Source organism: Oryzias latipes, chromosome 18 (assembly GCF_002234675.1).
Source record: "Oryzias latipes chromosome 18, ASM223467v1".
Classification (NCBI taxonomy): domain Eukaryota; kingdom Metazoa; phylum Chordata; class Actinopteri; order Beloniformes; family Adrianichthyidae; genus Oryzias; species Oryzias latipes.
In genome coordinates, this window is record NC_019876.2 from 22,614,398 (window position 1) to 22,626,983 (window position 12,586).

A 12,586-nucleotide genomic window follows, 5' to 3' on the forward strand; every position below is an offset into this window, starting at 1 on the left:
TGGTCACAGAGCCATAGCCCCAAACATGCGTGTTTGCAGCTAATCTCACAGTAACCCGATCCCCTTGCTGCAGCTGCACAAATGCAGCATTGCCTGCATTATCTGCTCCATCCTGTATTGTCGCATGGTCGTAAATTCCCACAATGAATTCCTCATTCTTCATGGGTTTGAGATCTACGAAGCGACTTCCTCCGGAGTGACAGAAGAAGCTGAAGTAGTAAATGCCATTAACAGGCGCAGTGAAGATTCCTGTGGAGACAATGTTTAATCCATGTTTATAGGCGATGAAACCAGAAAGTGTTTTTAAAAAAAAAAAACATTTATTACTAAGAATTTGCATCATTTTCTTGATTTCCCACATGCATCATGGAATATGAAAGCATCTGTGCTTACCTGTAGATGGGTTGTAGGCCTGGCCCACATTTGTTATGGCCGTTTTAAAGAGGATGTTTGTGTTGAAGAATGGTCCGATGGCTCCACTCTCAGCAGTTGTAGCAGTAAAAACTACTCTACAAAAAACACATCAACATCAACATAACTGAATAAAACATTTTTCTGTTCCGATTGAAAATTTGCCAGCATTAAGAGCAGCACAGATGTTTCAGCCACCTTTACTCATCAGTTCTGCAATCTGGCTTTTGGCCTCTGTCAGTCGGACCAAGAAATAAGTAAAAAGTGTTTTACCTGGCATTGATAAACACGTTCAAAACTGGTCTGCCAAATATAAAGTTTGAATAAGTGAACTGTACTGTCAAAGATTGCACAACGCAAGACTTCTGATTTCTGTCTCTAGTTGCTTTGCCCCACCCTCATAATTCCTTTGCCAATGTGTGGAAATATCTTTGGGCACATGGTTTTGTTTACAAGCTTTGGTTCAAAACAGGAAAGCCCTCTTGATGGCAGTCTGAATACAGACCAAACACAAGGGTCAGGATTTGAACCAGAACAATTATTCGGACTCTGTCCAGACCAAATGATTTTTTAAGTCTGAATAATCACTTAGAAATGTATGTATAATAGAGATAAGCAGTGATGCTCTAAAAGCCCAGCTCTAATTGTCTGGTTTAATATTGATCCCAGCCACTGTGGGTCAAAGGCGAAGTTCATCCTAGAGCAATTCCCTCAGTCCCTTTACAGGGCTTTTATTATCTCATGTCTAAATAAATCACACAACTGTAGTAGGAACATACATTTTCTCACAAACGTATATAAGAATGTATAGAAAATTGCAGTGATGGGAAAATTCAATGTTATTATTTGAGTTTGTAAGTTTGGTTCATATTTTCATACCAAATGATAGTTCATTGAAATGTTCTCTGTTTCTACAGTTTAATTCGCTCATATTAATATAGTTTATAAGTAGTCATAGGCATTGTAGGACCAGTTCTAAATCCTTGCATGTACACATGTACATTAGGAGAGTAAATATTGTATTTTCATGACCATAATGCGTACTTAAAAGTCATACATTTTTTCCAAAATGTACGGTGTGCTGCGCACTGTTGTGGGACTTTGGTAAAGAAGATGTAGTAGAGGACAGTATGAGAACAGTGAGGTGGGAAGTGTGGACGTGAGAGAAGACGCACCCCCAAATAGTACAAAGGGGAGGTGTGAGCATGATGCAGAACAAAGTTGTGTTGGAAATCCTGAAAATGCCACCTGCAAAGCGACAGGTTTATGAAGCACAGTTTAAACTGCAAGCTATCAGCAATGCAGAAAAACATGGGAATTGAGCAGCTGCAAGAGAATTCCAGATTAATGAATCCATGGTTCGCAAGTGGAGGAAGCTGGAAAAATGAACTCCGACAAGTCAAGAAGACGTAGCCGAGTTTCCATGGAAACAAGGCGAGGTGGCTCGAGTTGGAAGACCGACTAGAGCAATAAGTTAAAGATCAGAGAACAGCTGGGAGAAGTGTCTCTACAGTCACCATTCGACTGAATGGAGTAATGCTTGCAGAGGCAATGAAAATTGAACATTTTCAAGGAGGTCCGTCTTGGTGCTTTCGTTTTATGAAACGCTGTCATCCGGGCAAGGACTACAGTGGCGCAGCAACTGAATACACCTGCTAAACTGTTAAGATTCAAAACACAGTGATATTACCCGTTAATGGTCTGGCAGGTTAAAGTTTTGGGCCACAGCTCCGAACAACTGCTTTCTTCAGTGTATGTTTTATTTCACTGGGCAGAAAGTGAGCACTGCATATTCTAGCTGGGTGGGTGCACAGACCGAAGGAATATGCAGTGATATGAAAATCATGTGCAAATAGTCACTTTAAAAAAAAACTAAATGAAAAGTGCAGCCAATAAAAGATTTTAGCCTCGGACGCACCTAAAATACGTTTGGGCAATCCAGCGATGTGCATCTTGGCCACACGTACATGCAGTTCTTTACCTGGGAAACTCAATGTATAGCAATTGCCCATGTGTGTCATGTTGGATGTCCCGTGACGGCCTATCCAGTAATATATATCAATGGTTAAAACCAAGCATTAGAATAGAAAAGACAGGTGAATTAAATTACTGTGATTATAGCGTGGTTGTTGGTGCCAGACGGGTTGGCCTGAGTATGTCAGATACTGATAATCTGCTTATATTTTCATACACAACCATCTCTGGGGGTTTACATAGAGTGGTCCCAAAAAAAGAGAAAAAACAACCAGTGGGCAGCAGTTCTGTGGGTGGAAATGTCTTGATGATATCAGAGGTCATAGGAGAATTGCTAGACTGGTTCCAGCTGATAGAAAAGCAATAGTAGCGCAAAGAAACACTGTGTCATGGTGCCTCTGTCAGCTCTCCTCCCCCTCCCCTACCACTCACCTCATCACCTGCCTGTCTATTTAAGAAGATTCTGGACCAGCATTCATCGCCAGTTCGTTGCCCCTGATGGTGCATTGTTTGGTCATTATTTATCTTGTTCAAGTATTTTCGTTTTTTGCCTAAGTCTCACTCTCTGTTTCATGCTCAGGAATTCATTCCCACGAGTGGTCACCTGTGTCCTCAATTCTCATGGATCCAAGCCTCAACCTACCTCCAGTTTCGCCACGAGCCTCTGCCGGACCTCCAGCCACGTCAAGAGCCACGGTCGTATCCTCCGGTCACGTCAGGAGCCACGGACAAACCTCCAGTCAAGAGTTTCGTCTAGTTCAAGAGAGAGATGATTTTACCCAAACTTAGGAATTTTAAATCTTCTCAGTGTGTGAGAAACCTGGGCGTTCTTTTTGACTCTGAGCTGAATTTTACTCCTCACATCAGAAACATTGTGAAAATAGGATTTTACCATCTCAAAAACATTGCCAGAGTCCGCCCGTTCCTCTCTCTTGCCAGCACAGAGGTGCTAATGCATGCTTTTATTTTTAGTCGTTTAGATTACTGTAATGCCCTGCTCTCTGGTTTACCCCAAAAGTCGATCTCAAATCTACAACTTCTACAGAACTCAGCGGCACGAGTTCTGACGAGGACCAGGGGGCGGGAACAAATTACACCGGTTTTAAAATCGCTGCATTGGCTCCCTGTGCGTTTCAGGATTGATTTTAAAGTTCTTTTAATGGTTTATAAATGTTTTTATGGTCTTGGGCCCTCTTATTTAAATGATATTATTTTAAAATACGAACCCTCGCGGACCCTGAGGTCCTCTGGCACCGGCCTCTTAGTTGTCCCTAAGGTAAGGACCAAGACACATGGTGAGGCTTCATTCTGCCATTATGGTCCTCGCCTGTGGAACAGCCTGCCGGAGAACCTCAGGGCCGCAGAGACTGTAGAGGTTTTTAAGAAGAGGCTCAAGACTCACCTTTTTAGTCTGGCTTTTATATGACTTTGATCATTCCTTATGTCTTTTATTATTCATCTATTTATTAATTGAGGTATTTATTTACATATTTAATTATTTATTTTCTTGTAAGGACTATTATTATCTTTGTTTCTAATATGCAATTCTTTTTATTGTTATTTTACCAATGATTCTTAGGTTATGTTTTAATCACTGACGTTTTTATTTTTTTTATTTTTTAATTACTAACATTCTTATATCTTATTTTATTTTTTATCTTTTTCTATTTTTATTGTTGTTATTTTATGATCATTTTTATTTTTTATTCTGATGTTTTTTTTACTCCAGTGTTTCCTCTGGGGGATCCATCGTTCTTGGGCACCACCAGCTTGACCTGTAGGGCGTGCCGTTGCTGTGGTGCCCGTTCTGGTTGGGCGGGCTGGGGTCCCACTCTGTGGTCTAATAGCCATGGATGGGGCCCTGGGCTGCCCTGTGTTGGGCGGGCGCTGCGGTAATGGCCCCTGTGGTCCGGCTGGGCCTTGGAATGAATGGATCCCCATGATATCGTTTCCTCGCAGCAGTACCAAGCCAGACCTTCTTCAACTGCAGTTCTTTTTCTGTTCACGGTTCTACTGGGGTAACTGGGTGGGTGGGGGTGGGGGCAGGGGGTGGTGAGGGAGGGGTACCTTCTTTGTGTGATTGTCCTTTGTTTTCTGTTTTTAATAACTTTCACTTTTTATGACTGTTTTATCTGTTTTTATGTTAAGCGCTTTGTGTTTTTAACCAAAATGAAAGGCGCTATATAAATAAATAAAGTTTGAGTTTGAGTCATCTGAGTCATCCAGATCATCTGATCAAATAAAGCATTATTATTCCAGCGTCTGGGTCTGTCTCGTCAAGTTAGCCATGACACACTAGTTGCAAACAAGGTCTGCAGAAGAGCATCTCTGAACAACATTGAGGTAGATGAGCTACAGCAGCAGTAAACCACACCAGGTGCCACTCCTGTCAGCTAAGAACACCATATTTGGACAATAAAGAATTGGAAAACACTGTCAGGGCTGATGAATCTCCATTTCTGCAGCAACATTCGAATGGTTGGGTCAGAATTTGATTTCAACAACATGAAAGCATGTATCTATCCTTGTATCAATGGCTCAGGCTAGGGGTGGTAGTTCAATGGTGTGGAGGATATTTTAATGCCACACTTGAGGCCCCTTAGTACCAATTAAGGGTTGAAATGCTACAGTCTCCTTGAATATTGTTGCTGACTGTGTTTATCCCTCTATGACCACAGTGTAACAACTTCTGATGGCGAATTCGAGCAGGCGCCATGTCATAAAGCTGGAATCATCTCAGTTTTATGAAAGTTTCTTTTTGCAGAAAATATGCAGTAAATAGACTCCAAATATGGATTTTTCATGACAGCTGTTCCCACACATCAAATAACAATGCATAATATTCAGCAACGTTTCACGTTTCATTATCAGACCTAGAAAAAAATCAGTTTTACCAATATTTGTTTCTTTATTTTGTATTTATTTTTGGCATCTTAGTGTTCAACTTTTCAGCTTTCACTTTGCCTGTCCGTCAAAGCAGCGAGATCCTTCTGTAGTCTGCATACATCTGCACAGGAGGAAGTGGCTTCATCGACCTGTGCTGCAACACCGTGGGCAAAATGAGCGCCACAAAGCAACAACGTCAACAACAACATGGTGGAGCTCAAGCTTCTGCAGTCCTGGGGCCTGTTTCAGAAAGGAGGTTAAGTGTAAACTCTGAGTGCGTTAACCCTGAAATCAGGGAAACCCTGGGTTTTCCGTTTCAGAATGGGAGGTTTGTTAAACCAGAGAAAGCAGAGTAAGTCAAACCCGTTTCTGAAAAAGAGGTAATTTTTACTCGGAGTCAGTGTCCATGGTTACTTACGCTGTGAACTTAACCTGGTCGGGAGCAGGTTTTATTCTCTAAACTCAAGGTTTCTGCCGGTCCCCTCCCCTTTTTAAAGACGAAGCGGTATTTTTTGCTTTAACCTTCATTGCCCAAATTTCCGTCACACAGAGACAAGTGACAAGAATGGCTTGTCCTTTTTTGGAGGACCCAATAGACGAGGAGGCTGCATTAATTCGTAGAGAATTACATTTACGTCGTGCGAGGATTTTGAGACCTAAACTCGATTTTTTGTCATTTCCCCATACGTTTTTGTTTGAGCATTACCGTTTTTTGTTGCAGTCAATTACAAATATACAATGAAAACAACATTAGATATTGCTATGTAGATGTTTCATATGTCAAATATTGTCAACAAAGCCTACATCCATGACATGCTCAAAGTTGACCTGATTGAATTATGTTTTTATACTTCATTTTTAGCTGCTGCCATGTTCTTTTAATTCCTGCAGGATTGCATCTGCATGAAAATGAAATCAGGGACATTGAATTAGATTAATGTAACAATTACTTTTTGGAAACACAATTCGCTAGCACTGCTTACTTTCTTAATTCCATATAAACCTATACCACTTGATCAATACACGGGTAGACAAAAGTTCACTTTAAAAACACAATTGCATGTATTAATATTAAACTGACCAACGTTTGCAAGAGGGGAAGGTTAACAAAAAAGTCCTCTAAACATTACCGACGTTAAATGCATTTTCCCCCGATTGGTTCTGTACACTATGCAGCATTTCATGCAATTACACCAGGAATAACACTTCAAAAGTACACCTAAATATCGCCATTTTTTATTTCACACCTTACGCTATTTAAAAAGTTATTACAGCCAATATTTTATAACAATGATTTAAATGCAAACTTGCGCATTAACTGGAGCAGCTATGTTTTTTCACGCTAACTTTCTCTGTTTTGCAGATGTAGCAGTGTTGCTTTTCTTCCGGAATATGTGCTCATATTCACTGTAACTCTGCAGCAGCTTCCTCCCCCAATAATTAGCATGATTGGCCAGTACGTTTCAGTGCCACACACACACACACACACACACACTCACCAACATGGGCAATTAGAGGACATTGACCAATGAACATGTTTAATTAGCATGTTTTTTAACTGTGGGAGGAAGCTGAAGTGCCTTGAGAAAAACCCACACATCCACGAGGAGGACATGCAAACTTCACACAGAAAGGACTCAGCTGGGATTTGAATCAGGGTGAGGTGTCAGAAAAAACGATTTGGCAAAATATCGCGATAGTTCATTTGGCAATACTTGTATCGATTCAAAATGCTGTCGGGACAATATTAATTATTTCTGAGCGTTCTCTAGCGTCTGACTCTTGTTTTCAACTTCACCCTCCGTCCGCTAGTTGGCAGCAGAGCACATAGAGCCTCTTTGAGCAGCTCTACACGCACAAAACAATAGGAAAACCTCAGCTAGAGGAAGCATTTTTCATTGTTATGAGACAACTACATAGTTTAAAGTTATGACAATGGTGGCATCAATGCTCTAGATTTTGAAGCTATGGTCGGTACCTTCATAATTAATTTTTGAAAAGCATTTCTTGTTCATAATAACTCCATGTGGTTTCATATTCCAAGATCAATTTTTAAACACTTAGGAGGCATAAACTTCCTTTTGAAATGTGATTTTGAAGTCAACAAGATTCCAATAATTTTGTCCAACTTTCACAAACAGGTTCTTCAGTTTTGGAAAATGATATTCAATCACAATTTTACCCCACATGGATCAACATTATAGAGTAAAAGAACAGTATTCTTTGGTAGAAAATCTATATTCAAACAGGAGTGGTTTGACAGGAACATTCTTTTGAGATACAGTCGCAGTGCTTAACATTGTGATCATTAAATAAACTGAATTTGACCATTTTATTACAATTAAGATGAATTGAAATTCAAGTAGAGTTTTTCCAAAGTCATATTTTAAAAACAAGAGAAAAAATGTGCTCCGGTACAATATCAGGGTATGTATCGTATTGTGGGGCGCGTATTGAGAGACGTGTCGTATCGCCAGACTATTGCAATACACACCCCTAGTGCTACTACACCAACATGCAGCACTTATTTTTTCCCCACTTATGTGTATATTACTGGTCTGGAAAAAACGTTATTTTCTCTTTCCAGATGATAATGACACTGAAAACATGTGATGTGGCTTATTGTAAATAATTCAAGGTGAAAGGAGATCAATTTTTCTTTCTCTCTCGTAGACAGCACTGAAGCTTGGATTGAAGGTGATGTTCAGGACTGAAATGACAAAGTTCCTTGCAGAACGTGATCCTAAAGGGATTTTGATGAGAACCCACCTACAAGTTATTCTGAGACTTTGGTCCAAGAGAGTGGCAAGGTTGAGTTAAAAGCTTCTTTGAGGCCACAGGTGGACGGCAGTAAACCACAGAAGTTTGTCACTTTAGCCCCCACAGTGTTGAGTAATCGTGTTTCAGGTAAAAAGGTGAATTGAACGTGTAAAGCATTGGAGTCTGCTGTCAGCAGCTGCTTTGAATGGAATCCTCATCATCTCTGCTGTCATGAGTTTTTCTTTCGTAGCAGTTGTCCTGTTCTTCCCCACTGTATTGTAAAATGACTGAATGCCCATCTGACTGAAGATTTGGCTGTTAACTGTTCTAGGTTCAAAAATCAAATTAAATTATAATTATGCAAATGTACATTTTAACTTCTAACACCTGTAACCAGAGCAGATTAAATAACCTATTTAAGGTCATGGAAAATGACACTGAAGTTGTGAGGAAAACAGTATACTTACATGATTGGCTTTTACATTAAATGCAATGGTTATTAGCAAAAACAGAGATTCACGACTGTCTTCTCATAATGAACTCAAAAATTATATAAATTTGACAAATTCTCATCTTGTCAAGCTTTCTCTTTATTGTAAAAATTTGAAAAATAACAGCATGATAAAGCTTGAAAGACATAAAGTCGTTTTAAATGTTGTCTTGAGTTTTGTAGTAACAGGCTTCAACCAGCAGAGAGCACTGCAGCCCAAAGATTCATATCATCACCTGCTCCATCAAAGCTCCAGGAGGACGTTTGTGGTTCAGTTTTTAAAATGTTCATTTGCTTTAAAATTCTGCATTTTTGTTTTAAATTGTGACTAATATTTATTTTTACATTTGAAAATTTAAACTTGTATCATCTAACTTTGATGTAAGCCATAAATACATAACTGTCACTTCTGCATAGGTGCTGTGCAGAATGTAAAGTCAATGTATATAACATGTACCAAACTAAATAAAATTAGCAGACCATCAGGTGTTGTAAAAAAAAAGGGATGGGATCACACAACATTTCTCTTCAACCCACTCCCTTTCAAACACGCTGTCTTGTTTATTCTGTTTTTTTTTAACTGTTGTGTTTATTTTTATCTGTGTTTAAAATAAGGAAAATTGAATTGAAGTCAATGTGTTAGTCACATCAAAGAAGATGACAGAAGTATAAATAGAAAAAGATAGACATAGGCAGGTATAAGTTTAGTAGTCCCCCAAAATCTGTTTAGTCAAAGCAGTTCTCAATCATAGAAACAAGATAAAAAAAAAGAAATGATAGTAACAAGGGCTGAACCGCTCTTGCCTCACATCAAGAAGGCCCCTGGTTCAAGTCTCAGCTGAAACAGGTTATCCATAGGAGACCCCAAAAGGGAAGAAAATGGATTATGATGAATGAATGAAAGTAACAACAAGCACACTATCCTGATGGATTGGAAAGCAGGATCCAGGGAAATGGGGAAGCAGGTGGTTGTTCAGGCTGAGACTAGGTCTCTGATGCATCCCTTCTCCTTTTCTTCCTCTTTTCCTTCTAGAAGTCCTAAAAGCGTCAGCAGGTCTTTGAGGATCTGTGGGGTTTATAATTCCAGCGGTTTTCCTCATGGTGTCCCTAACCCAGTGGAAGTTCTCAGAGAAAGAAAGAGTTTATGGCTAAAAGTGATGAGTTTCCCAGGCTGCCCATTTCTGTCATGAGGGCCCATGACAGGTAGCAAATGTGCTGTATTAGTATTAGTATAAGTATTAAATCTTAATCCCTAAAGGAGGACATTACACACATGGACACACAGAAAAAAAACATGACATTTTAGTCATGAAAACACAGAACTACACCAGAAAAACTATTTTACACACAAATCAACACAATGCAAATTTATCGCAAAATCGCAGTTTTAACTAAAAGACCCAAAAATAATAACTAAATACTGCACTAAGCCCAACAAACCAGTAAATAAAATACTAAAAAGAACTGTAATCATTGAACAGATTTTCACTTTGAACAGAAAAAGTTGAACTTCTCCTCATCATGTTTCTTGAACCACTTGTGTTCTCCTCCTGTCTCCATGGCTCCTGACATGTCACACTCATTCCCCTGTCCAGGTGAGGCCCAGTTCTTATAGTGGACCACCTCATCACTGACCCAGAACCAGAACCCCAGAGTGCAGGTGTAGCGCAGTCCAGTCCACACAAAGGGAGAGGAGGCATTCTTGGTTTTCTCCTGGACCCATCTCTGTTCATCCATGTTAGTGATGGTGACCAGGTCATGGTGGTGATGTCTGCAGTAATATAAGGCCTCCTCCCAGGTCCTGTTCTCTTTGATCAGGATCACATGATCTGATGAAAGGTAAACGGGAAAAAGCTGCATTTTAAAGCTTCAAAAAGATTTTTTTAATCCATGTGAAAAATGACAGCAGTGAGAATAAATTAACTATTTTTAGAATAAATATCTTCCTCTTTAATGAAGAAAACAAAAAAATGTAAAAAGACTCTGAACTGTAAGACAATCAAGTGTCAGTTTGATGGAGATAATGTAAATAACAATTATGTTTATAGATTAGATTAGGTTTAACTATATTGTCACTGCACATGTGTGTACGTCAAAAATATACCAGAGAAGATCTCACCTTTATAACAAATAAAAGGTCTATTCTCACTACAGTCATCTGTGCTCCACATGCCCTTGTTTGTTAAAACAGCACAACTTTTATCCCTGTCACTCTGTGGATCCCAGTATCTGAAGGAGAAGCTGCTTTCATTTGACCACGCCCACATGTCACTAAACAGACCAATGAAAACACGGGTTGCAGTGTTGCTCAGCTTCCCCTTCATGTTATCAGTCCAAGTTTTGTTTAACTGATCCAGCTGCTGTCGTCCGCTGATCAGGTCTGTGTGATTCTCTCTGCAGTAACGCTGAGCGTTGGTCCAGTTCAGAGGCGTCTCTATTAGATGGAATTTCTGAGTTTTATTAGTTTCTGTGGAACAAACACAGAAACGTCATGTTTGCATTGGGATTTTCAGCTGTTTTAGTAAACAATAACTGTTGTTTTATCACACTGGACATGTCTGTGTTTGATTCTGATGATTAGGAAAAAAAAAGATAACTTAACTCACCATTGTAGCAGATAAAACGTTGGTCCATGGTGCAGTACTGGTAATCATCAACCCAGGTCAGGTTCTCCCTTAAATATACACACAGCTCACTTTGATGATTATTTGGTTCACCATAACTCCAATATGCCTCCTCCTTAATGAAGCTCAGTCCAGGTAGAGACCAGTGCCATTTCTTATTGCTGTTTGTGTATTTTTCAAACCAATCCAAGCTGGTCTTTGTTTTGCTGTTTTAAGTTTCTTAACATCAGTCATGTTGGTCACTGTGGCCAAGTCAGTGTGATTCTTCCTGCAGTATTCCTGAGCTTCAGTCCAAGTCATTAAATACTCAATGTATTTATATTCATACATGTAACATTTAATGAAACACAGCTGACCTGAAACAAACAAAACAAACAACATGTTGAGATTTATTATTTATGAAGCTTTGTGTTGATTTCAGCTACAGCCTCCAACAGTAAAGCTGCTGCTGTCCACATACCCATCAGAGGGATCAGGATCAGACTCCACTGCATCTTTGCTTCGTCCGCTCAAACTCTTCTTTAACTTCAACTCTGAACATCTGCAGGATGAAGAATCCTGTTTAAACTCCGCAGAAACTCTCACAGGTATTTTTAACATAATGAAATCCAAACACTTTATCCATTTCAATTGTAAAAAAAAAACAGTATTTATACAGATTAGTCCTTTCCAAAAAAATCACAAATCAAATTACTGATAATTAATCCTTAAATGTAAATCTTTAAAGTAACTTGAAGGATAAACTGACCGTGGGTGATGTCCTCACTGTGATGATGAACCTTCTGTCTTCAGTCTGATCTGCTGCAGCAGAAAAGACTGCAGTGAGCCACTGATGTGTCTGCATTTGAATATTCAGGAGAGACAAACGTTCGATCTGATATTTTCACTAACTTAACATTTCTGTCAGAAACAAGAATCTGTTTTTGGATGAAGACAACCGGGAAACAGAGCTGCAGCCAAAAGACATGCAAATATTTGCTCCTTCTTCCTGTTTGAGGTCAGAGCTGTGGATGAACTTCAACTATAAACCATTTTAATTCTATAAAGTTCATTTGTAAAAAAATAAAATAAAATGAAAAAGAGCTATCATGCAGCTGCACCACTGTTTTCAGAAAAAAGGAGACACAAAATGACTTTATTTTCTAAATCCATTTGAACACCCAGCTACCTCCATCCCATCATGAACACAGTGTTGCTCCTGAAGGTTTCTAACAGCACAGGCCACCTTCAGCTTCTCGTCCACACCATCCTCCTCACCTCACCCCCTCTGCAGAACCGTCATGTGCAGATGTCTTAGTTAGGATTCTTAATCCAGTGAACATGAACAAGGAAATAAAAACTTAAAACATAACTGCTTTACCAAGTCTGTTTCTTTCGATTCTTTCATCAAGTATCAACTTAATTGTTTTGCTCCTCCTTATGGAAATAAAGCAGGAAAAAA

General features: G+C 39.4%; 2 protein-coding genes across 2 annotated transcripts in view; both read right to left on the minus strand.

The window, feature by feature from the left end:
• Window positions 1-517, minus strand: part of LOC111949296 (complement C1q tumor necrosis factor-related protein 3-like) — a gene marked incomplete at its 5' end in the record, with an annotated part of 775 nt that extends 258 nt beyond the window's left edge. The window contains 2 exons of the mRNA XM_023966182.1: window positions 1-249; window positions 394-517. The exon at window positions 1-249 is cut by the window's left edge and continues 258 nt beyond it. Coding sequence (XP_023821950.1) covers window positions 1-249; window positions 394-517 — 373 coding nt within the window. The remainder of the gene's footprint in view (window positions 250-393) is intronic.
• Window positions 518-9,807: 9,290 nt separating this feature from the next.
• Window positions 9,808-10,981, minus strand: LOC110017024 (C-type mannose receptor 2-like). The gene is made up of 2 exons (XM_023966260.1): window positions 10,641-10,981; window positions 9,808-10,350 (listed from the first exon to the last, which is right to left on the minus strand). The coding sequence occupies exons 1-2, from the start codon at window positions 10,843-10,845 to the stop codon at window positions 10,007-10,009; spliced, it is 549 nt and encodes a 182-aa protein (XP_023822028.1). The 5' UTR covers window positions 10,846-10,981; the 3' UTR covers window positions 9,808-10,006.
• Window positions 10,982-12,586: the final 1,605 nt, after the last annotated feature.